Raw genomic sequence first — 27735 nt, forward strand, 5'->3', positions numbered from 1 at the left:
GTGTGCATGGTACTTTTAATGCAATATCTCTTAGTTGTATATTTGCAGTTTCCAACCGAAACTTGAGGAAACCAATAGCCACAAGCCGTACATACTGGCAGCAGTATGCCTTACCATCTTGCAACGCAGACAGGATCTAAAAATCACTCCTTGCAAAACCCATTCCCCCCAAAAACCTGACAATGTTCTTTTCTTTTAAAAAAGCTTTTGTTTAAAACCTAAATAATGCCTTTCCTTATAAGAAACGTTAATACTGATTGGGGGAACCAATGGCCTCTCCCCAAGGCCGAACGATCCCTGACTTATAAAATAGGTCTTTAAAAGCAGGTGGCACCCTCGTGCCTTGAAAGATCGCAGCAACCTAACAACAGCTTGCCTGGAGCTCTGCGTACGTTTCCGAGGTTTGAGTTGTGGTCTTGCTTCCCTCCAAGCAGCGGGTAACAGTCAAACCTGCCAACCAGGTCCCCCTTTGGGCACTCGCCGGGGTTGTGGGGTTGTTGCAAGGCACTGTCTCCAAGCACAGCACCTCGGTCGCAAGAGGGGGACGTTTGCAACCCCACCACCACTCCGCGATAACGTCAGGAGGAGGTCCACGATGAGAGATGTCTTCTTCAGATGGAGGCCAGCCGGATCACCCTAAACTCCGTCAGCAGCGCAACGGTCAAGAAGACCAGGTAGTAGACGATGAGGCAGCAGCCGTAGCCGGGCCCCAGATGGAAGCACTGAGCGGGCACGGAGAGGAAGGAGAAGATCAAGCTGAGGCCCAGCGCGCCGGCCAGGATCCACACCAGAAGGCCCTCGGATTCCAGCTGCAAAGGGGAGACCGGAAAAGGGGAGTGAGCACACCAGATGCCATGGAGGACAGGACTAGCCCTAACACAGGGCAGCCAGTGGGCAAGGGCTGTGGCTCAGTGGTAGAACATCTGCCTTGCACGCAGAAGGTCCCAGGTTCAAAGCCCGGCATCTCCAGGTTGAGCTGGGAAATACTTCCTTGTCTGGATTCCTGGAGAGATGCTGCCAGCCAGTGTAGACATTACTGGACCGACTCAGGGTAAAGCAAAAATGTTTACCCTCCAGATATTTTTGGACTACATCTCTCATCATCCCTGGACATGAACATGGCCAGCCTGGCTTCAGTTGTCTATGCTCTGGTGAAGTCTACTGCAATGCACTGTATTTAGGGCTGCCTTTGAACCATCAATCTTCCCTGACCATTGGCCATGCTGGCTGTGGGCTGATGGGAGTCTGACAGCATTTGGAGGGCCGCAGGTCCTCCCCACCCCCCCAGGAGAAATGGCAATGAGAATGTCTGTACCCTCACGACTAGCTTGCTGCTCGTCATCTGAAGGAGGCAACCGAATCCAACACCAACAAGCATATCTGCCGGCAAAGTTCAGGAGACAATCTGGCCAGGAAAAGCAATCAATCAGTGACCGACTGCCCTCCCTCCCCTCCCCAGTCCCACAGAGGCAATGGGCCTAGCCAGCAAACCCAGGCCGAGAGCAAATTCACGCAAGGAGTGGATGAGAAATTGAGCCAGCTGGCTTCTCGCTGCTGGAAGCCCCAGGCACCGGTTTGTAACACAGAAAGCAAAATCCACTGACTTTCTCAGACGAAGACACACGGACGTAGGATCTACGTGCTGTCCAGGGCAGCTTCAATGGGGCCTCCCCATCCAGAGGCAGCATACATTTGCACAGGAGGCCGGGGGGTACTGCCTCCATTGTTTCACCCATGAGCTTCCCAGAGGGATATGGCTGATCAACAAGGTTAATAGGTCCAATGCAGCAAGACTTTTTGCGTGATAAGAGCGAGAAGCCTATAGAGCAGGCACCCCCAAACTGCGGCCCTCCAGATGTTTTGGCCTACAACTCCCATGATCCCTAGCTAACAGGACCAGTGGTCGGGGAAGATGGGAATTGTAGTCCAAAACATCTGGAGGGCCGAAGTTTGGGGATGCCTGCTATAGAGCCAAGAAGGATAAACCCTCTTTGGGCATTCCACTTGCGTACACAAGGGCAAAAAGGAGGAAACATGCAGAGTAGGTGTTGGGAATCTTTGGCCCACCAGATATCATTGGACTACAACTCCCATCACCCCTGTTCATGGGGGCCAATGGGAGTTGTAGTCCAGCAATATCGGAAGGGCAAAAAGTAGTTCTGTTATCTCTTCTGTGACAAGGTCATGTTGACTATAAGAAGAAGCCAGAAAGAGGCTGGGTTTCTCTTTCTCTTTCTACCTCCTGGTGTGGTGTTTTGTACATAGTATGCTAAGCCCACCTAGCAGTTTGAAAGCATATCAAAGTGCAAGTAGATAAATAGGGACCGCTCCGGCGGGAAGGTAAACGGCGTTTCCGTGCGCTGCTCTGGTTCGCCAGAAGCAGCTTTGTCATGCTGGCCACATGACCCAGAAGCTGTCTGCGGACAAACGCCGGCTCCCTCGGCCTATAGAGCGAGATGAGCACCGCAACCCCAGAGTCGGACACGACTGGACCTGATGGTCAGGGGCCCCTTTACCTTTACGCTAAGCGTTAAGTGTAAGTATTGTATTGTGAGTTTGTTAAGTCAAGTCTGCTGCAACTGGATTTCTTACGGACAGTGCCAATCCTGAATATATTGGATTCGTGACCATTATGCTCATTTGCCTTCAGTAGCAATAAAGCTCTGCTGGATGAAATATTAATTGCCTCTGGTCTATTGTTTGGGAATCCCGCAACGTGTTTTAAGTTTCCATTCTGCTAACTACACATTGGAGTTCTGCTCTGGATCAATACTGAATAGAGTTTCAATGGCACAAGGATACTGAAGATGATGCCACCAAAGCAGGCAGAAAAGGCCATGCGGGGGTATCCCTGCCGAGCCATCGTGAGGTCTGAGAAGGTGTCTGAAAGACAAGAAAGCGGGGAAAGAGGTGGGGAAGGAAACACATCAATATATATCAGTGTTTCTCAACCTTTTTTGGGCCAAGGCACACTTGTTCCATGAAAAAAATCACGAGGCACACCACCATTAAAAAAGTTTAAAAAATTAACTCTGTGTCGCCCTATATTGACTATATAATTATGACTGTTAGAAACACTTGCCAATTCGCCCCGCGTCGTGACCTAGCCGGCGTCCTTTCCGGCGGGTCAGTCTTGTTCATTGGCGGCCGCCAGGCACGTGACAGTGCAAATTGCCTTTCTCGTCGCCACACGTCGCGGCACACCAGCCAGCGTCTCGCGGCACACTAGTGTGCCGCGGAACAGCGGTTGAGAAACGCTGATATATATTAACTTTAGCTCCCACAGATTGGATTCGTTGAAGCAGGCTCATTTTGTGGGGAGGAAACAGTGTGGGGTGGGTGGGGGTGGAACTGAATGTTTTATCTAGCACAGCGTTTCCCAAACTTGGGTCTTCAGCTGTTTTTGGACTACAATTCCCATCATCCTTGACCACTGGGTCCTGCTAGCTAGGGATGAGTGCCTCATAGGCTTAGGAAACGGTTTTCAATCAGGCGAGTTTTTGCCAACTTAGCCTAGTATAGTCTACGCTGACTGGCAGCAGCTCTAACACAGCCTCGGTCAGAGGAAAGCCTTTTCCTGTCGCCCCCACTGTCTAACCCTTTTTAAGCTGGAGAGGCCGGGGGTTGAACCCGGGACCTTCTGCATGCAAAGCAGATGCCCTGCCACTGCACCACGGTGTTTTCCCCGTCAGAAAGCTGTGCTATACGTGTGGTCTTGTTTGTGGGGCTTCCCAAAGGCATCTGATTGGCCAACTGGGTGAAAAGGATGCTGAGACTGCATAGGCTGCTTGACTGATCTGTCATGCAGCCCATCATAAACAAAGCAGAGCTATTCTGAAGTGGTGATGGGTCACTAACTTAGGTTTCTTTTTTAAAATGAAATTTTAGTGCAGGGATTAGACAAAATCACAGAGGAAACAGGCTGTCAGGTATGTTTATATTTATATCCAACCTTTCCTCCAAGGAGCTCAAGGCATAATAATAATAATAATAATAATAATAATAATAGCTAATTCACAATTTAGTTCACAAAATGTATATACCACTTGAATTGAAAAACAAACGATGATTAGAAAGCAGTGAATATAAGAGGACTAGGCTTTCTGAGTCTGAAGTATGGGAAGTGAAATTTAAATTTGTATAATTCGGCAGAAGATTTGGATTAATTTTTTAATTGATATTTGTATAATTTGAAAATGGATTAGATGTTTAAATCTAATAAAATGTTTATTAAAAAAAGTAAAACAAACGAACAAATCCCAAAGCTGTTTTTTCCAAAAAGAAATTACTTATTATTATTAATTACCCCCACTCTTCAGCTCAAGGCCCGGTTAAAACAATTAAAGCACTAGGTTAAAACAGTTTAAAACAATTGACAATCACAAAAATAAGGCTGTTTTTAAGAATACACAGCTCAAAATTTCAAAAGCCAAGGTAAAGAGATGTGCGCCCCACCCCCCCTCCATTTTAGCCTAACCCCCACCCTGCAAGGTAGGTTTGTGACTGGCCTAAGGGGCACCCAGTTGCTGGGTATAAAACCAGCAGGAGGGGGCTATTATTCCTTTTTCCTGCTCCGGGGGCCTCCACTGCTTGTAAGTGACTGCGGGTCTGGTGGGCGGTGGGGCAGGATATAAATGCAACACATACATAAATGCCCAAAGTCCTCTTTCCTCACCAGCCCCAGAGCGCTCACCTCCAATGCTGTTCCCCCAGGCCAGCAGCGTCAGTCCCAAGACAGTGTTGCTCAGTCGGAAGATGACCCCCAAAGTCCTCAAGACGTTCACCACCTCTGTGGCAGCAGCGTTGATCCACAAGGCGCTGACCAGGAAGCCCAGGAAGGCAAATAACTGGTGTGGCATCAAGGGAAAAAGATCCGAGGGCGGGGGGCGGGGAAGTAGAGAACTATCAACAAGGGCCTTCACAAAGGGGGCAACAGACATCTCCTTGCCCCTTGGTTGTGTCTGGCTGTTAAATGGGCTGCTGTCATATACAGTACGTGACAGTAAACCTGCGTCGCCTGTTCTATTCTACCTGTAAACCCACAGAACATGTGGTACGGTAAGCCCAGAATTTACGTGGGGTTTATGTTCCAGAAGCGGCTTTGTCATGCTGGACACATGACCTGGAAGCTATACGCCGGCTCCCTCGGCCAATAATGCGAGATGAGCGCGCAGCCCCAGAGTTGGTCATGACTGGACCTAATGGTCAGGGGTCCCTTTACCTTTACCTTATGTTCCAGGGGTCATGCCTGAAGCCAAAATTGCATATACTGGCCCAGTATACCTGAAGGAGCGTCTCCACCCCCATCATTCAGGTCCAGCTCTCAGGGCCTTCTGGTGGTTCCCTCACTGTGAGAAGTGAGCTTACAGGGAACCAGGCAGAGGGCCTTCTCGGTAGTGGCGCCCACCCTGTGGAACGCCCTCCCATCAGATGTCAAGGATATAAACAACTCTCTGACTTTTAGAAGACATCTGAAGGCAGCCCTGTTTAGGGAAGTTTTTAATGTTTGATATTTTATGGTGTTTATAATCTGTTGGGAGTCGCTCAGAGTGGCTGGGGAAACCCAGCCAGGTGGGCGGGGGTATAATTATATTGTTGTTGTTGTTGTTGTTGTTGTTGTTGTTACCACCAAAACACATTGAGTTCAGTGGCGGGTGAGATTGCTAAAGTCCTAATTCCTGGATGCCTGCCCTCTTTCTCTTAAAATAATATTAAAAAATTTTTTGTCAAGCGTCTAAAAGCTGAATGCGCACAAATCAAATACACATAAGTTGTGGGCTTACTGTATCAAACTACAATTTACTCAGAGAAGACCCACTGAAATGAATGAACATGACAAGGGCCACATTTGTGCCAAGCATTTATGAAGCACTATGATGCCACCTTACACAATGATGGCTTCTCTCCCCCCCCCCAACAATACTGGGAGATGCAGTTTGTTCAGGGTGCTGAGAGTTATTAGGAGAAACCACCACCCCTACCCCCCGCTCCACAGAGCTACAATTCCCAGAGTTCCCTGTGAAAAGGGACTGATTGCTAAACCGCTCTGGGTACAGGATGAAAAGGTTCACGGGAGAGATTTGAGCAACAGTGCTCACCCAGTGATATCGGGGTGCCTCTTCGTTCCTCGTAGTGCAGAAGACAATGACAGCCAATGCAGCCCCCAAGAGGACCACCAGGCCCCAAACTGGGAAGACCCCGTGGATCTTGTGAAACCCATCTGCAAGAGAGCAAGAGAATGGAGACACTAAGTTTGCCCTTCTTATACAGGATTCAACGGGGTTGATTCATAGAATCATAGAATCATAGAGTTGGAAGAGACCACAAGGGCCATCCAGTCCAACCCCCTGCCAAGCAGGAAACACCATCAAAGCATTCTTGACATATGGCTGTCAAGCCTCTGCTTAAAGACCTCCAAAGAAGGAGACTCCACCACACTCCTTGGTAGCAAATTCCACTGCCGAACAGCTCTTACTGTCAGGAAGTTCTTCCTAATGTTTAGGTGGAATCTTCTTTCTTGAAGTTTGAATCCATTGCTCCGTGTCCGCTTCTCTGGAGCAGCAGAAAACAATCTTTCTCCCTCCTCCATATGAATGATTCATTCCTGTACAGTGGTACCTCAGGTTACAGATGCTTCAGGTTACAGACTCCGCTAACCCAGAAATAGTACCTCGGGTTAAGAACTTTGCTTCAGGGTGAGAACAGAAATTGTGCTCTGGTGGCGCGGCAACAGCAGGAGGCCCCATTAGCTAAAGTGGTGCTTCAGGTTAAGAACAGTTTCAGGTTAAGAACGGACCTCCAGAACGAATTAAGTTCTTAACCTGAGGTACCACTGTAATTTGAAATGGATGGTGTTGACCAGGGGTCGGCAGACTTTTTCAGCAGGAGGCCGGTCTACTGTCCCTCAGACCTTGTGGACAAGCCCCGGTGGCTGCTTACCTGTGTCTTGTGACCGGCAGGGGCTGGTAGCGGCAGGACGATGAGCGGCGAGCAAAAGGGATCCGGAGAGGGTCAACAAAGCCCAAAATGAGCCTGCTTACAATGGCAGCTGCTCCAGCGCTAATGCTGCTGCTGGCACTAACAAAGCCTAGCCCCCTTCCTCTGGGCTCTAGGCAGGGCGGGGAGAAGCCAGGAGGGAGGGGTGCCGCCAAACGTGCGCGCTGGCGCCACCTGAACGATCAGATCCACACTGATCCACGCAGTGATTCCCAGACTGCCCATGGCCCGGATCCAGAAGGCAACTGGGCCAGATCCGGCCCCTGGGCCTTAGTCTGCCTAACCATGCTGTTAACGGAGTAACGATGGAGTAACGACAGGCATTCATACATCACTTCAAGTTGCCCAAAACGCCTTAGAAAGCCTTGTTCAAGCATTCTCTACAAATACAGTCCATACCTCGGTTTAAGTACGCCTCGGTTTGAGTATTTTCAGTTTAAGTACTCCGCGGACCTGTCTGGAACGGATTAATCCACTTTCCATTACTTTCAGTGGGAAAGTTCGCTTCAGGTTAAGTACACTTCAGGTTAAGTACGGACTTCCAGAACCAATTACACTCATACCTCGGGTTAAGTACGCTTCAGGTTGAGTACTCCGCAGACCCGTCTGGAACAGATTAATCCACTTTCCATTACTTTCAATGGGAAAGTTCGCTTCATGTTAAGTACGCTTCAGGTTAAGTACAGACTTCCGGAACCAATTGTGTTTGTAAACCGAGGTACCACTGCACATGAAGGGCAACAAGAGAATCAGAGGGGCACACTGTCCTTGGAAGGAAAGGCGGGCGCTTACATGTGCCGGACTTGAGCGTGAGAATGCAGACGAGGGGCCCAGTGATGAGGTGAAGGCAGTTCAAGGGCCGCCTCCAGTTCTGATCTTCCCTGTCAGGGTCCACAATGGGCACAGTCAGCAGCAGCACAAACTCCACTGGCAGCTGGGGAGGAGAGAGATTAGGGGGTGGGTGAAAGTGCTATAACATGTGGAGGCGATTGCCACATCCGCACGAACGGGCATATCAACAGCCGGGACTATCTGGTGCCTTTTTTTAAAATTCAAAATTGTTATTTAATTATTTTAAAAAATGTATACAACCACACACCCTGCCTGACTTGTTAAAAAACAACAACAAAGCAGTTTAAAAACAACAACGACTAAAACAATAAAACACTTAAAAGCAACAATTTAGTAAAACAACAACCGTTTAAACATTCAAAGAATTAAAATCAGCAAAAGGCAGGCTAAACCACATGTCAGCATTCTTGATAGCTAGATAGGCTTGCCTTGAAATGTTTTTTAGCAAGTGCCTGAAGGAGGCAAAAAGTAATGTTTTTTTAAACAATGTTTTTAATAATCATTCTGGGGGTACGCAGGGGTATGCATACCCCTAAACATTTTGTGAATCTTAGTTTGGCCTCATTCAGGGGCAGTATTTTAATATGAGTAGGAAAATGAGAGTACCCCTAAATATTTTTTTAGAGAAAAGCATGAAGAAGAAGAAGAAGAAGAAGAAGAAGAAGAAGAAGAAGAAGAAGAAGAAGAAGAAGAAGAAGAAGAAGAAGAAGAAGAAGAAGAAGAAGAAGCCTGAGTTGTCCCAGCCATTCTGGGTGGCTCCCAACAAAATACTAAAAATACAACATCAACCATAAAAAAACTTCCCTGAAAAGGTCTGCTTTCAGATGTCTACCACAATAAAAAGTACTGTAGGGGGGGAAATACAAACATGATTTAAAATTCCTATGTATAGACCCAACTGTGGCCTAAGTAATATGTCACGCCTGGATTCGTACCCACTTCTGGGCTGGGGGCAAAGATGGAGGACTTGAGGAGTCCAAAAATATACTGAGCAGAGGACACAACCCCCATCAGCCCTTTCCAGCTACGGCCAAGAGACAGGGAAGGACCGCAGGTTCCTCCGTCTCTGGCCAAGGTTCCCACACGACTGGGAATCTTCCCATCAATGTCTAGACTGTTATTTTGTGCTGAGGTAACTTCTGTGCTGTTTCATGCATGTCACAAGGGACACGCAAAAGCCACCAGAAAAGTGAAGTGGCCGGGACACTGTCTGCGGACCCTTTACACCTCAGAGACCATGGGTGTGAAAGTTGGGTTTTAGGGGGCTGTTCACTGCCGCCAGCCATGAAGCAACCTTCTCCTCAGACAAGAGCTTCACACAGACTGGGGTGGGGAAGAGGGGAGAATCGTGGAAGTAGAAATGTCCCAGTGTGAGGGACATGAGGCTCAGGCCACATTCACACTATGGTACCACTTTAAACAGTCATGGCTTCCTCCAAAGGATTCTGGGAGCTGCTATTTGTCAAGGGTTTCTGGAGATTTTAACACTGCGAGGGGTAATGCTACAGTTCCCAGAATTCTTTGAGGGAAAGCGCGTATACTTCGGAGGTGCTTTAAACGTGGACGCCACATTCACACATCAAACATTTAAAGTGCCGTGATACCACTTTAAACATGGCTTCCCCCAAAGGATTCTGGGAGCTGTTGCTCGTTAGGTGGCCTGAGAGTTGTTAGCAGCTCTCCAAAGGGAATAGGGTGACTCCTTTTTGAGTTGTTTTGTTCGGCATTATTTTACATGTTTGTGCAAAGCCCGTTTCTGAATGCTAGTCACTGGCTGAAATAAATTGATGGAAAGTAAAAAAATAAAAATAAAATAAAAATGCATTTAACGAGAGTAACCTTGCAGCTCTTGAGCAGCCGCCAATAGCAGGGCTTCCTCCTCCACTTTCGGTAATCCAGAGGATTCAAGGCGTGTGTCAGAATCTGGAGGGTGCTCTCTTCCGAAGGCAGCAAAGGTCGGTATTCTTCCCCTACGCGCAGAGAGAGGGTAAAGTGAGATAGATAGAGCCGGCCCAGAAAGGAGAAATTGACAGAGCTGTCAGCCAATTGGAAAATGTTTGCAGGGAGGGTTGCACAGAAATATTTACGTGTGGAGAAGGTTGCAGAGCTATTAAAGCTGCTTCCCCCCCCCCAGTCACACCCATTCAACACACACCATGAGTTGTTCTATGCATAGGTGTCAAGTTTTCCCTTTTTTTGCGAGGAAGCCTATTCAGCATAAGGGAATTTCCCTTTTAAAAAGCGAGAACTTGACAGCTATGGTTCTATTGCATATGGTTGTAGAGCCCCAGTCAGGGTGCATGCACAGAACTCCTTCCGACACATGTTGAATGTGCAGGCACTGGGAGATTATTGGAACATGGGGCAAAGGGGAGAGTACACACTGCGCCGCCCCCCCAAATTCTTTCTATGCCTGGAGGGGTGTTTTATCACCCGCCTCTTGACCCATGAAATTTAAAGCAAAATTTGCGGACAGCCAAACACCTTAATATAGGCTGAGAAACAGCAACGAGCAAAGATGGTCCACAAGCGAAAACCATACTTTTAAAATAATACTAAAAAATAGACATTCATCTTTATCATTTTTTTGGCACCATCCCCTATTACAGTAACACACCAGAATAAAAAAGCTTCACACCGTAAGATAATGTTCTCTTAATACACAGGTCCCTTAATTATTAGCATATCCTCCAACCAATGCTCAACTAAAACAGTTAAAATCGTCAGTAGGGTTGGAATATCACTTGTTGTTTAAGGGTGAATTCTAGTTACAATGGAGATGTAAAAGATTTGGATCATCGCAAAAGATGCAGGAGGAAATGATTAATAATAGGACCCACAAAGAGGAGGATGGAAGACCAGGAGATTCCTTGGAATCTTGTTTTTATGGATCTATGTTTGATATATGATTAAAATTCTATTCTGAAAAATCAAATAATTTCATTTCTTTAATAAAAAAAAACCAGACTTAGTTTTGATCTTCTGATCAAAGGGTTGCGGCGCTTGTCGTAAGAGTTGGCGTGTTATCTTTTCAGCCTTCGGGAGACTCGGGCTCAAATGGGACTCACCGTATTCGCCTCCATTGGCGCTCGACGTGTCCCCATCTTCAGAGTCTGTTGGCAGCTCTGCAGCAAGACGAGGCGAGGAAAGAATAGTTACAGTGGTACCTTGGTTCTCAAACTTAATCTGTTCTGGAAGTCCATTCCAAAACCAAAGCGTTCCAAAACCAAGGCACGCTTTCCCATAGAAAGTAATGCAAAATGGATTAATCCGTTCTGGACTTTTAAAGACAACCCCTAAAACAGCAATTTAACATGAACTTTACTATCTAATCAGACCACTGATCCATAAAATGAAAGCAATAAACAATGTACTGCAGTCACACAATCAATCAATCAATCAATCAATCAGTAGCTGAACTGGGTTCCGCACAGTCACAAAAACAAAAGAGCCGCAAAACAAAAACGCAAAATTAATAGCAAAAACAAATCTCAGAGTAACACTCAAAACGGAAGTGTGGCACGCAAATTGGAAGTGTAACACTCTATAAACAGAGCACGTTCTGCTTCCGAAAAAAGTTCGCAAACTGGAACACTTACTTCCGGGTTTGCAGTGTTTGGGTTCCAAGTTGTTTGAGTACCAAGGCGTTTGAGAACCAAGGTACCACTGTATAAGGGTTAGGAGGGTCTGCATGCAAAGCAAGAGAAAGATCTCCTTACATATCCCTTTGCACCCCTCACCTGGCTCTGCGGGGCTGGAAGGACCCGGTCTCTCCCTCTGCTGCCTCTTGTGGAGCCACGTAGAGACGATGACCGTCAGGACGTAGAAGATGTAGAGACAGAGGTAACCTGCAGGGGGAGCCAGAACTTCACTACAGCCCATTTGCCCTGCTCATCCTGCACCACCACACAATTCAACACAAGCCCCTGTCTGCATACCCACTGTACCTTTAGAGCACATCCGAAGAACATCCTTTCCCTCAAAGAATTGTGGGCATTGAATTTTACCAAGCGGAGTAAGGGTAATCCACAGCAATCCTTAATAAACTACAGCACCCATAATTCTTTGAGGGAAATGAGGTGTTTTAAATGTAAAAAGGTAAAGGGGCCCCTGACCATCAGGTCCAGTCGTGTCCGACTCTGGGGTTGCGGCGCTCATCTCGCTCTATAGGCCGAGGGAGCCGGTGTTTGTCCGCAGACAGCTCTGGTTCGCCAGCATGACCAAGCCGCTTCTGGCGAACCAGAGCAGCACACGGAAACGCTGTTTACCTTCCCGCCGGAGCGGTCCCTATTTATCTACTTGCACTTTGAGGTGCTTTCGAACTGCTAGGTGGGCAGGAGCTGGGACCGAACAACGGGAGCTCACCCCATTGCAGGGATTCGAACCGCAGACCTTCTGATCAGCAAGCCCTAGACTCTGTGGTTTAACCCACAGCGCCACCTGGGCCCCTGTTTTAAATGTAGAGGTCCCCAATCCTACCCACATTTAAAGCCCTATGATACTACTTTGAACAGTCATGGCTTCCCCCCAAAAGAATCCTGGGAGCTGTAGTTTGTTTAGGGTGCCGAGACATTCCTATTACCCTCACAAAGCTACAATTCTCAAGAGTGGTTTAACAGTCAACCCTTCTTTCCAAGGGACCTCTGGGAATTGTAGCTCTGAGAGGGGAATAACTCTCAGCATGTGCAATGAACTACAGTTCTCAGCTGAGAGAGCAAGGCCAAATAATAGAATTGTAGAGTTGGAAGGGACCCAAACAGTCATCTTGTCCATTGCTCTTGCAATGCAGGAACCACTGCCAAAGAATCCCTGGCAGATGGCCATCCAACCTGTTTAAAATCCCTCAGTGAAGGAGAGTCCAAAACCTTCCAGGGTAGTTCATTCCACTGTTGGACAGCTCTTAGCATCAAAAAGTTCTTCCGAATGTTTAGTCAGAATCTCCCTTTGAATCCATTGGTTCAGATCCCACCCTTTGGAGCAGCAGAAAACCAGCTTGCTCTATCTTTCATTTGATAGGCCTTCAGATAGACAGCTATTAACTAATAATTAACAACAACAACAATTTTGTATACTGCCATAGATCTCAGGGCAGTTCACAACAAAAATCACAATATAAAAAACATCTCTCAGTCCTCTATTCTCTATGCTAAACATACCCAACTCCCTCAACTGTTCCTCATAAGGCTTGCTTTCCAGACCCTTGATCAGGTATCCCCAAACTGCGGCCCTCCAGATGTTTTGGCCTACAACTCCCATGATCCCTAGCGAACAGGACCAGTGGTCGGGGATGATGGGAATTGTAGTCCAAAACATCTGGAGGGCCGCAGTTTGGGGCTGCCTGCCCTTGATCATCTTGGTTGGCCTCCTCTGCGCACATCCCAGCTTGTCAATGTCCTTCTTAAACTGGTTACAGGTAGGTAGCCGTGTTGGTCTGGGTCGAAGTAAAATAAAAAAATTCCTTCAGTAGCACCTTAAGGACCAACTAAGTTTTTATTTTGGTATGAGCTTTCGTGTGCATGCACACAAGAAGTGTGCATGCACACGAAAGCTCATACCAAAATAAAAACTTAGTTGGTCTTTAAGGTGCTACTGAAGGAATTTTTTTATTTTACTTCTTAAACTGGGGTGCCCAGAACTGGACAGAGGAGTCCAGGTCAAGTCTGCCCAAAACAGACTAGGACTATTACTTCCCTTGGACACTAGGAACATGTTGATGCAAACTAGAATTGCCTTAGCTGCTTTTTGCTGCTGTATCACCCTGTTGACTCATGTTAAGCTTGTGGTCTATTAAGACCCCTAGATCCTTTTCGCATGTATTGCTGTCAAGCCAGGTGCTGCCCCACCCCTGGATCTGAGGCCCTCCAGATACGGTTGGACTCTGGTCATTTCCCGATTATCAGCCAGGCTGATGGGATGGCACCTGGAGAAAGCCACAGGTTCCCAAACGCCCTGGGACTTAAGAGGGACCTTTTGCCCGAGCTAGCACGGCACTCGCTTCCCTTGGCCCTCGATATATACTCACTCAGGGCCTCTGCCAGGCTGACCTCCTCAAAGTAGAGGGCCACGAAAGTGAGGAAGACAGCGACCATGTAGAAGATGGCATCCCTGAGGAACGGCCTGGAGGCCGCGGTGAACGGCCTCACCAGGGCTATGCCACCGGCTACGACGGTGGTGACAAAGATACCGGCACCTGGAGAAAAGGAAAGGAAGGGTAAGTTCCCACATAGCTGGAAGACTGGCAAGGCATGACTGCCAACCAATCAGGGAGCCACGATCAAGGGCCTGCTGTTAGCACAGAAAGCCCTGAACCACATAGGACCAGGATACTTGATAAGACAGCTTTCTGCCGCACAGACCCAGGCAATCTTTATGATCGCTGGACAAGGCCCTGCTGGTCATGCTATGACTGGCGGATTTCCATCCAGCGACGGCACAGAAGCAGGCCTTGCCCCGCCAACTAAGGCACATGGGGGTTTGCAGAGGGGAAACCCTGGCTACACGTACCGAACAGCGCTCCAACAGCTAAGCCCGCTGTCCGCGGGTCGGAGAAAGCCACGACGGCGCTGAAGACGTCGGGGGCGCCATTCCCAAAAGCCAGGAAGGTGACACCATGAAGGAAAGGGCTAAGGAAGAAATGGAGACAGCAGGCCCAAAGGAGGGAATTGGCCTCATTCCAGGGCGTTTGGATTTTGTGCGAGGCCAAAATTTGGCGCTGCCGCCACCTCTCGCCTTCTGATCAACTCAGTACACCAAATTTGCGATGCCCTTCTGCACCCAGTGCAGGGCTTTGCAGTTGATTAAAAAACCAACAACCTTCTAACAGATTAAACTTGGGGTGGGAAATCTCAGGCCAAGGGGGGCCCTTGGGACTATCCCAGTTACCGCAAGACCAGCCCTATTGTGTACCCCACCCTCCCTGCCAATGGATTTAGTGCCTGGCTGAAACTTTGGTGCCTGTTTGTCTGGTGAATGGAGAGGAACGGGCTGGCGTAGAAATCTCCTCCCTGGCTGGTATGCGGAATATGTACTGTAGAAAGGTTGGGAGCAGGCGTAGCCAGCATGGTCCCCTCTGGATGCTGTTGGGACTCCAGCTTCTGCTAGCATGGGCGTACCCAGCGAGGGGCGGGGGGGCAGCTGCCCCCCCCAGAAGCAAATTTTTTACCGTATTTTACGGACCATAACCCGCACTTTTCCCCTCCAAAAATTGAAGGGGAAAAGTCGCTGCGGGTTATGGAAATCAGGCTGTTTCTGCCCCCTCCGCAGCTGCAGCCAGCGACAGGAACGTGGGAGGAGCAGCTTGAGCGAGGGGGGGGGGCGGGCGGATGGGAGCTCCATCCTTCCTTCCTCCCCCCCTCTATTTCTTTCTTTTTCTCTCTCTCTCCCTCCCTTCTCTCTCTCTCTCAACCCTTCCTTCCTTTCCTTCCTTCTCTCTCTCTCTCCCTCACCCACCCCTTCCTTCCTTCCCTCTCTCTTCCCCTCTCTTCCCCCCCCCCCAGTTTTGATCCTGGGTACGCCCCTGTATTAGCCTCAGTCAGCATGGCCAATGGCCAGGGATGATGGGAGTTGCAGTGCAAAATAAAAAAACTACAGAGCACCATGTTAGCTACACCCTTGGGCTAAGGGTCCCACCTGATGCTCCGCCTTCTTTTTGCCTCTAGCCACACCCATCCCTGGCATGTGGCCCCTGGGAAGTTGCCCATTAGGGAGAATGTGCCCCCCTCCCCCGTGTGAAAAAAAGGATTCTTCCACCTCTGGATTAAACCACCGCGATCCATCCTGGGTGTGTGTGTGTGTTTCAATCCACCTTGTTCCCCCACCTGTTAGCATCAGACTACCCCCTGGGTTAGATAACAGGAGACTGAAAAGACCCCGTGAGATTCCGCACTATTCCACCCTTCTCTGGTGCCTCTGAGGACCCAGAACAAATTCACCAAAGGATACTGCAACATTGTGTGCTAGCTTCAGCTTGGTGGAGATGGCAGATAAGTTGGGGCAGAAGCTTAAAGGTGAAAGGAAAGAAAAAAAGGTTAAAAGTTTGATGCATTGCCGCCCCCATATGAAGAATATAGGAAGCTGGGTTTTTTTTCCAGAGTCCCATTATTGGTTCAGTATTGTCTACACTGCAAGATTTCAGACTGAGGTCTTTCCCAACCCAACCTGGAGACGCCAAGGGGAATGGACTTGCCACTGAGTCATGCTCCTTCGAAAAGGGGAGTTGCTCTTCAGGCGAGCAGAGTCAGGCCCAGTCCACATGAGCAGCAAACTACAGCTCCCAGGATTATTATTTTTTTACGGGGGGGGGGGGGAGAACCATGCTTGTTAACGTGGCAGAAGAGTACTTTTAAATGCACGGTGCAGGTAAGTCTTGGGACCATTTTTTAGCAGCATGCATATAATAATTTTTTTCTTCAATGAATGACAAACTGGAGAGGAAGTAGAGAGAACGGTTTCTGAATGACAGCATCCCATTTCCAAACAGCCTTATATCCTCTTATGGCGCTTCCCCACCCCCCCACCCCCCGTTTGAAGGCTAGGAAGCCACCTTTTAAAAACTTGGGGCGGAAGCAGAAGCGAGAGACGGCTGGCGTTTTTGTTACTTACAATTTCTCGGCTGTGACCCCAAGGATGACAAAGAGATAAACCAGCCACAGAGCCTGCAGGAAACCCAGAGACAATTCCAGTCGTGAAAAAGGGTGGGGGTGGGGGGGACTCCAAAACATTCTGTGGCTTGAACAAAATGTTTTTCAAAAAAAAAAAACCTGTACATAGTTCTGACAATCCAGAGTCTCAAGAAATAAACCTGCTACTGAACTTAAATGCTCTTAGTACTCAGCTGCACCCTAAATTCCCAGAACAGGTGCCAGTCTGTTCCCTTTATCTTATATTTAATTGCAGAATACTGCTTTAACTTGCTGCAGAACCAACAAGTTAACAACTTTTAAGGAGTGCAGGAAGCTGTTTTATACAGAGTCAGACCACCAGGGCATCTAGCTCAGGATTATCTGCTCTGACTAGCAGTGGCTCTCTGCCCTGTCCTACCTAGAGATGCCAGGAATTAAATCCGGGACCTTCTGCATGCAAAGCAGGTGTTCCAACGACTGAGCTGTGGTCCCTCCGCTTCATCATCACACACACACACACACACACACACACACACACACACACACACACACTCCACTTCATGGGGTAAAGGTAAAGGTAAAGGGACCCCTGACCATTAGGTCCAGTCGTGACAGACTCTGGGGTTGCGCCCTCATCTCGCATTATTGGCCGAGGGAGCCGGCGTATAGCTTCCAGGTCATGTGGCCAGCATGACAAAGCCGCTTCTGGTGAACCAGAGCAGCGCACGGAAACGCCGTTTACCTTCCCGCTGTAGCGGTTCCTATTTATCTACTTGCATTTTGACGTGCTTTCGAACTGCTAGGTTGGCAGGAGCTGGGACCAAGCAACGGGAGCTCACCCCGTCACAGGGATTCAAACCTTCTGATCAGCAAGCCCTAGGCTCAGTGGTTTAACCACAGCGCCACCTGGGTCCCTCCACTTCATGGGGGGAACCCCTCAAAGTGGTTAACAAAAAATAAAATAACTATTTAATAAAATGATAAAACTGAAAACTGGTCAAAACACACATTCTACATATCTTGGCAGGCTTGTCTAATTGTCATGCAACTGATTCATTATTAGCTCAAAGGGGTGGGTGGAGCACCCACCATGGGGGATGGGAATCCTGGTCAATAATAGTTCCCATTCATGATTAAATCGAATCATAGATTTGTAGAGATGGAAGGGACCCCAAGGATCATTTCATCCAACCCCCTGCAACACAGGATATATATTTTATGCGCAATGTGGGGCTTGAACTCCCAACCCTGAGATTAGGAGTCTCATGCTCTATCCTAATGTAGGGGAGCCACATATGCACCTTCTGGGGTGCGCAGGTGGGCAGGGACGGGGCTTGCACACTTTGCAGCCCCTTCACTTCCTCATTCAAAAATGCCCGAGGAGAACTCAGGTCAGATCCTGCAAATGCAAATCAGGCAATTTGCCTTGGGCCTAAACCCACAAGAGGAGATTCTCTGAAAAGATACCAAAATGCTAAAGTAGCAAGTTTCTCCTGCTCCACCTTCCTCACTCCTAAAGCTGCCCCTTGCCCTGACCCAGCAAACACCCTTAGCTGCAGCACCATCCCTTCCTGGTTCCTCCTCCTAGAAAAAGGGAGGTCCTCTTTCTAAAGCCCTTTCACGCCACTCATCTTCCCTCCGCCGCCGCTGCCCTGGTGCTCCTGTGGGGCAGAGAGTGGAGCAGACGAGCTCGCTCTGCCTACCCATGAGAAGTGGCCCCTGGGAAGGTAAGCGCAGCAGCTGGTGCTGGCCTCTTCTTCCAGCTCCCCCCCCCCGTGCCACTTCTCCAGCCTGCCACAAGGTCTGAGGGACAGTGGACCGGTCCACAGCTAAAAAAAATTGCCGACCCCTGTCCCAGACTCTGCAGTCAACCAGCAATGCAACTGGGGGAGCAGGGGCTCCTAAAATCCCTTCCCACCCACCCGGATTCCTCCACTTTGGTCCTTACATAGAGGGTCACTGCAAGAGGTTGGAGAGCAGCAGGGAAAACGCAGAAAACTCCGTTGAGGTAGTTGAGAAACCCGCCATCCATCTGGCAGTCTGGGTTGTTCCGGATGAAGAAGCAGCGTCGAGAGATGTTTTCCTTCCCCACCTCTCTGCACTGGGGGGACAAAAATAAAATAAATAAAATTAAGAGACCAGAAATCCCACCGTGGGGGTCCAGTTGCTGCCAGTCGTTTATTTACGGAGGGCCAACAAGGTGCAGTGGTTGGAGAGTCAGATTTTGGACCGGGGAGACCAGGTTTCCAATCCCCACTTGGCAGTGAGGCTAACTCGGCGACCCATCTCTGCCTCTCAAGTCTCCCTCACAGGATGCTGTGAGGATACAACAAGGGAGAGAGGTGGATGTATGCTGCCTTGAGCATGCGGGAGGAAAACGGGAAATGTAACTGTACAGATAAATAAAAGTTAAGACTGCTTTTAGAACTCCACACCCTATCTTGGTTAGGGCTAGAGATGTGAAGGCCCAGAAAAAAACCAGAAATTTTTTTTTGGGGGGGGGGAATGGGTTTCCCCCGTTTTTTTCTCTGAAGCCTTTTTTGTTTCCCCCCCCCGAAAAATTGAAAAAATAAAAAATAGATTATGGAATGTTTTGTTTTAACATGATGAATGAAATATTTTAAGAAAAGGGGTTCAAACATTTTATAAATCATTTTTAGAAAAATATGTATAGCATCAGATTATTCTAACTTCTGTGATGACAAGCAAGTCCTAGGTTACAAACTGAACTCTCCAATGCAAGAACAAGATACATTTCTTCCTTTAGGAGGTGCTGTTGTCACCAGAAAAAGAAAAAAAAGGTTTCAGTTTTGTTTTTGCATGCGTGTGGTATGCATTGGTTCTGTGAAAGGGTAGAGAAGCTTGTTTCAATCCGAGCAAACCTTCAGTTTTTCAAAGTCCATAATAACTGTGATAATGACAGACACAAGAGATGCAGAAGCAGAGACTGAAACCGATACTGATCATTACAGCTCAGAAAATTCTTCTGATTAAATTTCATGCCCATTCATTGAAACTTAGTGCCACTTCCTTCTTCAGTTCTTTTTATGAGAATGTTTTTTTAAATACTGTGGAGAGGAAATATGAATAATTGTTACTTCTGGATTTTTAAAAATTGTTTTGTGGAGGGTTTTTTTTTGTTCCACATAAACTAGTAAACAGTTCAGGAGATCGTTGCTCCATTTATTACAAATACAAATAAATATTATTTTAAAAGTAAATTCTGTTTGCAATAATTGTTTGGATACACTATATTTTTAATATGCTAGTTTGTGATAATTTTATGCCCATCAAAATTGTCCATAGTTATATTTTATGTTTCTAAAGTAACAGAATGACTTTCAATCCGGAAAAGAAAAAAGAAGTGCTAATGTAGCATTTTTTCAATTTTCCCAAAAATTTCCGCCCCCCCCCCCGAAAAAACTGGTTTTTTCCCCCCGAGCTTCAAAATTTCCGGAAAGTTTACATCTCTAGTTAGGGCATCTAACCCATGTTTAAACCTCAGCATCTCCAGGTATGGCTGGGGGAGAACCGTCTCCAGCCGCTGCCAGTTCGTGTAGATGGAGCAATGGTCTGCCTCGGTTATTGGAGCTTCCTACTGCATAGGGCTGTTGCTGTTTTGGGGATTAAGTGAGGAAGGGGAGAACTATATACAACATCTTAGGCTCCTTGGAGAAAAAGGTGGGATATCAATCAATCAAAAAATAATAATAATGAAAATTAAAAGGTCGATAGGAGGGCTTAAGACAAAGGGGAATCTGGATCTCCCTTATATAAGAAATCAATGGATCCTTTTGCCCTGCTTGGGAGAGGCTCTCGAGGAAGAAAATGACAGAAGTGCCAACCTCTCTTCCCCAAGCCTTTTGCACATTTCACAGGTGGGAGCGCCCTTGATTTGATAATTTTAGATAATTTGGGATCTTAAGAGGCTCTCCAGCCCAACCCTTCACTCAATGCCAGAGCTGTAAAAGAATGCAGGATGAAACTATAACAGGAAATAGGAACAGAGGGAAAGGTGTTGATGGCGACCACCAACAGCAGCTGCCGGTTAGGAAGTCAAGTTAGCATTCAGGCCCCTCAGTTTTGCAAAAGCTAAACCACAAACCTCCACCTCGGATTGATCCCAGGAGAGCACAGGAGGAGGAGCTGGCAAACCCCAGAACGCTGGCATGCTGTGTTCCTGGCTGCCCAGCCCCATTATGAGGCAGGCTGCTGCATTCTACACCAGCCGAAGCTTCCAAACAATCTCCAAGGGATGCCCACGTAATAGTGCAATCCAGTAGTTCAGCCCTGGGATCAAAAAGGACCACAGGGGTCTTCTTCAATGCAGTCCTTCTCATACCATCCCTGAGAAGGGTTACGGTAATACACATGCAGAAACACTCCCACCCCCCTGCTTGGCTCCGAGTAGAGAGGTCAGGAGTCAGGACTATTTCAGATCTGAAAGCAGCGCAAGATAAGGGTGGAGGGAGATCTATGGGGCAGGCCCTCCCGCTCCCAAGTGAAATAACCGGCTCTGCCACAAACAGGCATTCCTGGCTCCCTTCAGAAGCATTTTCACTGGCTGAGCAGCCTTGAGCTCAGCTAGGCGTCCGTGCTACGCAAGGGCCGAGCCCTGTTGCAGTCATAACACAATGGCAAGGAAGGCAATCTCCTTGGGATCTGGAAAATTCTGGGAGGCTTGCTGAAGAAACCCAAGTCACATTCACATCTTCCCCTTAAACCACGGTACTCAGGTAGCGGCTGTGGGTTAAACCACAGAGCCTAGGGCTTGCCGATCAGAAGGTTGGTGGTTCGAATCCCTGCGACGGGGTGAGCTCCCGTTGCTTGGTCCCAGCTCCTGCCAACCTAGCAGTTTGAAAGCACGTCAAAATGCAAGTAGATAAATAGGTACAGCTACAGCAGGAAGGTAAACGGCGTTTCCGTGTGCTGCTCTGGTTCGTCAGAAGCGGCTTGGTCATGCTGGCCACATGACCTGGAAGCTGTACGCCGGCTCCCTCGGCCAATAATGCGAGATGAGCGTGCAACCCCAGAGTCTGTCACGACTGGACCTAATGATCAGGGGTCCCTTTACCTTTACCTTTACTACCAGTGCTTTAAAGCTGCGGTTTCCCCCAAAGAATTATGGAAAGTTGTGCTGAGAGTTGTTAAGAGGCTATTCGCCCTCCCAGAACTACAATTCCTAGAGTGGTTTAACAATCAATGCCTCTTCCCAGGAAACTCTGATCCTTTTGATTGGAGACTCCCTGTGGGGGCAAGCAATTAATAAATGCAAATAGTCACCAAACAGCAATTTGGGTGGCTTCTTTCTACTTCTTCGACTACTCACATCCACAGCTCGTCCTGAGCTCAGGATCCTGTTGAGCTGCCCACTGGTGTCCAAGTGAAGAGAAGCTGAGATCTCGGTGTCCTCTAGGCTATTGGGATATCCTACTGCCTTGGCCCCCTCGGCTGCCATCCAGGCCACTCCAAAGAACCAAAAAGTCCACATGGCAGCTGGCCAAAAGTGTCTCCCACCAGAACTGATGAGGCCAGCCACCTTAGAAAGCGAGGATGTCCACAATTGGTCCACGCTTTACGGCATCACCTGTCCGGCAGCCAGGGGTACGGAGAGAGGGGAGGGGAGTAAGAGAAGCCCCCCTGCTCCAACCAGCAGGAAATGTCACAAATTGCAGCCGTTGATGGAAATGGAGAAGTAGCCCCCTCTCCGTTCAGGCTGGAGAATTTTCTTGCAGCGGTTTCCCTTTGTGGAGAGCGCTGGGACCTGGGGAAAAGCAAACCGGGGGGGGGGGGGAACCAAAACTTTAAAACTGGCAGATCAAACCACCGAAACGTCTGTCGCAACTACTAAGGGCAGAATCGATTTCATCACAGAAGGTGAAAAGCTAAACCCCCCCTTTTTTTTTACATCACAGTGCGTCTTGTTTTTTAAAAAGAGATTCAAGCTCCTTTCTCAACCATCAGGGTGGAACACATATCAACATTTAAAAAAATGAATGAATTAAAAATTGGGGAGAAAAAGGAGAGGAAGAAAGAGAAATCATAGAAGGAAGACTCTTCTGAAGGGCTGTTTCCGAGGGTCAGGCACCTAGCTCAGCAGCTGGCCAGTTCCACTTCCTCCTGCACAACTTTCTCCCCCTGGAGCAAAGAGGCTGGAATTTGGAGGCTGTCAACAGAGGCTAAAAGGAACTGCCCCTCGCTACACACACTGCCATTCCCCTAATTATATCTTTATATGGATTTTAATTATAAGCTGCTTTCTGGTCTAATCCTCTGCTGAAAAGCAAGGCATAAATAACTCATTTATTTCATTTATTTTTAGTAAATGTGCATTTCAAAAGGAGCCAGGATGGCAAACACCTACACGATTAAAAAAGAAAAAAGTATCTGAAAGCTGTTAAAGGACACAGTAAAATATCTAAAACAAATTTACAAACAGATGTAAGCAAAGCAGGTGTCTGGATAGGACCTGCTGAAACAGGAAAGCTTTCAGCAGGTGTCCAATACAGTACGGTGATGGTGCCTGCCTAATGTCAATCGGCAGGGAGTTCCAAAGTGCAGGTGTTGCGGCATCAAAGGAAGGACTCCTTACAAGTAGTAACTGCCCTTTCTGTTCCATCACTGTGAATCCCGTTCCAACTGGTGCTTACAGGCTGTTTTAGCACGAAGCTTCTCCTCCGATGAATCAGGAGTCACCCTCTGGAGTAGGAAGGGTTAAAAAATGTTCTGCCCAAGGGCCGCATTCTCTTCTGGGCGACCTTCCAGGGGCCACATGCATGCAGTGGGCAGGGCCAGAGGCAAAAGTGGGAGGAGCAACAGATGTAAAGCAACATGGAAGGGGGCTTCTCAAAGAGGGTGAGGTTGGAAAGGGGTGTGGCCTGAGGAGCGAGAGGGGCGTGGCCTGCAGACAGTTCTGAGGGCCAGGTAATGAGGAAAAACCTACCCCTTCCCCTAAAAAAAAAAAAAAGATTCCAGTCCTCATCGTTCCTCATAAAAAGAGCTGGTTTAAAAAGGAACACGGGAGGTTGCATTGTCCCGAATCAGACCACCCAGCTCATCGCTACTGTGACATTTCACCCAGATGCAATCAAATTCTGTTGACACTAAAAAGCATATTTTCTGGGGGAATTCCTTTCACCGCCACCTAGCTAGCAAGGTCCAAATTAGCATGAAACCAGGTGGTGTGGAAGGAGAGTGACAGAGGTCACAAAGCCAAATGATCCTGGAAATTCTGGAGGGTTTCTTTTTAAGAGAGAGAGAGAGAGAGAGAGAGAGAGAGAGAGAGAGAGAGAGACAGAATCCTTATCAGCCACTTTGTTTTCCGGCTGGCCTGTTCCAAGATAACAAACAGAGGGGATTTGAAAACCTTTCCTCGTAAGAGGGAGTTCTGGGCATCAGTTCTCCTGTTCCTAACACTATTTATAAAGCACTGTCTTCTGCTCAGACCTGTTTACAGCCGGGGTGAGGATTCCAGTGTTTCGGGTACACCTTGGGTTTTATAGCAACTTCCTGAGTTGATGAATCACATCTGCTTTTTCTCCAGCTGGTCAATTGTATTTTTAGATAAAATGTGCAGATAGCTGAAACCTCAGTAGAAATGCTGGTTGTCGTTTTTCCCTGCTGAGGAATGAAGAAAATGCAGGATAACTTCCTAATGGCGGCTAACAGATTGAGATTGAATCCTGACAAGACAGAAGTACTGTTTGTGGGGGACAGGAGACGGGCAGGTATGGAGGACTCCCTGGTCCTGAATGGGGTAACTGTGCCCCTGAAGGACCAGGTGTGCAGCCTGGGAGTCATTTTGGACTCACAGCTGTCCATGGAGGCGCAGGTCAACTCTGTGTCCAGGGCAGCTCTTTATCAGCTCCATCTGGTACGCAGGATGAGACCCTACCTGCCCGCAGACTGTCTCGCCAGAGTGGTGCATGCTCTAGTTCAGTGTTTCTCAACCTTTTTTGGGCCACGGCACACTTGTTCCGTGAAAAAAATCACGAGGCACACCACCATTAAAAAAGTTTAAAAATTTAACTCTGTGCCGCCCTATATTATAATTATGACTGTAAGAAACACTTGCCAAATATTGCTTTCCGGCGGGTCAGTGTTGGTTATTGGCGGCCGCCAGGCACGTGACAATGCAAATCGCCCTTCTCGTCGCCGCACACCAGCCAGCGTCTCGCGGCCAGCGGTTGAGAAACGCTGCTCTAGTTATCTCTCGCATAGACTACTGCAATGCGCTCTACGTGGGGCTACCTTTGAAGGTGACCCGGAAACTACAACTAATCCAGAATGCGGCAGCTAAGATTTGAGACAAAGAGTCTTCCCCTATTCATACCTGGAGATTGAACCCAGCACGTTCTACCTGCAAGGATGCTCTACCACTGAGCCAGGACTGTCTCCCTATATGTTAAGTTTTCAATGCAGCAGTTAACAAGGACTGGAGTAGGTAATGGGATAAAATGCACATGTGCAAAGTTTGATTTTGACAGTGTAGGTGTGATTGTGAGAGGGGAGAGAATCGGAATCACACGAAGCCTTTCAGGAAGTGGCCGGGGGGGGGGATTAACCACTTCCTCCCATACTGCAGTCCTGATGAAAGTCTCCCCCAATGGACCAATGTGGGAAGAAAGGGTTAGCCCTCCCTTCCATCATTCTGCAGGGGCATTGCAGTTGCTATTTAACAACAACAACTTATTACTTATACCCTGCCCATCTGGCAGGGCCTCCCCAGCCACTTTGGGCTGCTCCCAACAGAATATTAAAAACATCAAACATTTGCCTAAACAGGGCTGCCTTCAGATGTCTTCTAAAAGTCAGAAAGTTGTTTATTTCCTTGACATCTAGTGGGAGGGCATTCCACAGGGCAGGTGCCACTACTGAGAAGGGCCCTCTGCCTGGTTCCCTGTAACCTCACTTCTTGCAGTGAGGGAACTGCCAGAAGGCCCTCAGAACTGGACCTCAGTGTCCGGGCTGAAAGATGGGGTGGAGACACTCCTTCAGGTATATTTAAATAACAAAAATCAGAAATAGGTCCCCCAAAATGCATGTTTCGGTTAATGGTGGGTCCTGGGCCTAAAAAAGGCTGGGGACTAGTGGGCTACAGCACCTAAATTACTAGAGGCAGAAGAGAAAACACCAGGTAAGAGGAAAGATAAGAGAGATATAAGAAATTGATCTTTCAGTGTAACAGCATCCACACTTTGGAACTCCCTGCCTATTGACACCAGGCCGGCACCTTCACTGTACTGCCTACTAAAAACATTTTTTATTCAGGCAAACCTATACTTGACATGTAGAATACATTTTAATCTGGTTTTTGGCTGATTGTTGCTTTAATTATTTTTTGAGTGTTTGAAAGAGATGTTTTAAACTCTCTCTCTCTCTCACCAATATTTTCATATTTTTTTGCAAACCGCTCCAGGGCATTATTGCACTCAAGTGGTATATCTTTTATTTTGCAAAATAAAAGAATGAAAATTATCTATCATTGCCTCTGAGACTAGAAGGACGATGCACCTTCACACCCACCAAACCCCCTTCAAGTTATACAGAACCCAGAGACATGAAAGTCAAAAATACAATCCTATGCAGCTTGCAAAGCTTGTATCATACCACTGGCTGGAAAAATACATCCATTCAGCGATGGGTCAGCAGCCTGAGTCCGCAGTAATGTAGGCTTCCCGACACAAAGGAAATGCATTATCTCTAAACACACCACATAATTCTTTTACGTAATTCACAATCACAGGACTTGGCGAGGTCCATTAGCTTTTAATGACTTAATGTTGCTGCGCTGCCACCATTTGCACCCGCTTTTAACATGCAAAAGGGGGGGGGGTCACCTGAACCCTTCTAATAATAGGCTAGTTCAGTCTTCCCCAAATTTGGTGTCTTCCAGAAGTCTTGGTATATGGACTCACCAGCCCCAGGCAAAAATAGGGAGTTATGGCCCAAAACGCCTGAGAGATGCCAATTTGGGGGGGCGGGGCGGGGGCGGGAAGGCTGCACAGCAGAGAAAAGCAAAAATGATCAATGGTAAGAGCATCCACCGCTGCCAGTCAGTGCAGACAATATTGAGCAGGGTGGATCTAAAGGGTGGATAAAGCAATTTCCTATAGTTTTTTGTCTCCTGGCAGCAGTAGTTCCCATCCACTGCCTAGGTTGCGAACTTTCTCCCCACCACCAAAATATCAAATACTCTGGCCTGGAATACCAGCTAAATTCCAACTGTACCTTTGGGGAGGAGAGAGGAAAGGTGGGCTACAAAACGAAAATAAATATAACGATCTGGCCACAATAGAACCTCCATGGGCGGAAGCAGTTTACCTCTTCCCAGTGCCAGATCCCAGGCACAGAGGGGGCATTCCCCTCCTGTTCCCCCCCCCCAAACAGGCAGGGCTAGTAGCAAACGACCCAGTGGCCTCTACTCTAGAGGAAGCATAACGGGATGAGGCCGTTGGTCTGATCTTGCAAACAAAGCCAAGTGCCATGCGCGCGCGTGCAATCTCCCACCCACCGTTTTCTTTTCAGTGCCCACCCGCGCCCATCTCCACGGTCCCGGAAGGCCAACAACACGCAACCTTAGGAAGTAAACAAACCCTGCCCCGATTCGGATCGGCACCCGTTTCTTCGGCTCTTGCCAAGAGGCGCGCCAGGCGGAGTCCTTCGCTCGCCGTCCTTTTCTCTCCCGCTCCGCCCGCCTGGCACGACGCGCGGGGCGCCTCCGACCTGAGCGCGCAAAAGAAGAGCGAAGAGGCGAGGAAGCGCCGCGCAGGATCGCGCACTCCGTCTCCACGCCAGAAGCTGCGAGCCTCAGCGAGCAAGATCCCCCGCTCCCGGGAGATCGCCCTGTGCAGCCGGGAGCGCAAAGGAGCTGCTTCCTTGCAAAAGCGCTTCCTGGCGCACCTGTGCGCTTCAAGCCACCGGCCTCCGCTGCAACTCACCGGCAGAAGCAGAGAGCCCACCCGCTCCAGCAGTGCCGCCGATCCCCTGCCTTTAACCGGCCAAACAAGCCGCAACTCCGCCCTCTCTCCCTCGCCAGCTAAGCCCTCCTTCCCTCGCCAGCGGCTTAAAGAGACAAGTTGCAGCGCTTGGGCAGCCCCTATATCCTGTTTACTAAGATGTAATTTTCTCCGAGTTAAACGGGGCTGGCTAAAACTTAACTAGCCGTATTGACTCTGCGGGATTATTGCAATTATAAATATTATAATATTTAGTAATACTAATATAATAATTATTATAATAATAATTTAATTGTAATAATTGTTTT

The 27735-nt window shown here is 48.1% G+C and overlaps 1 protein-coding gene across 1 annotated transcript; it reads right to left on the minus strand.

Moving 5' to 3' along the window:
- Positions 1 to 27522, minus strand: SLC8B1 (solute carrier family 8 member B1). Its single transcript, XM_060269640.2, has 16 exons — positions 27410 to 27522; positions 21799 to 22233; positions 18418 to 18570; positions 16450 to 16502; positions 15789 to 15847; positions 14353 to 14457; positions 13871 to 14038; positions 11589 to 11696; positions 10917 to 10973; positions 9688 to 9818; positions 7789 to 7930; positions 6099 to 6220; positions 4694 to 4847; positions 2803 to 2883; positions 1316 to 1380; positions 1 to 809 (listed from the first exon to the last, which is right to left on the minus strand). Exons 2-16 carry the CDS (start codon positions 21958 to 21960, stop codon positions 612 to 614), a joined length of 1758 nt encoding a protein of 585 aa, XP_060125623.2. The 5' UTR covers positions 21961 to 22233; positions 27410 to 27522; the 3' UTR covers positions 1 to 611.
- Positions 27523 to 27735: the final 213 nt, after the last annotated feature.

The sequence above is a fragment of the Zootoca vivipara genome, chromosome 16 (assembly GCF_965207765.1).
Source record: "Zootoca vivipara chromosome 16, rZooViv2.hap1.1, whole genome shotgun sequence".
Classification (NCBI taxonomy): domain Eukaryota; kingdom Metazoa; phylum Chordata; class Lepidosauria; order Squamata; family Lacertidae; genus Zootoca; species Zootoca vivipara.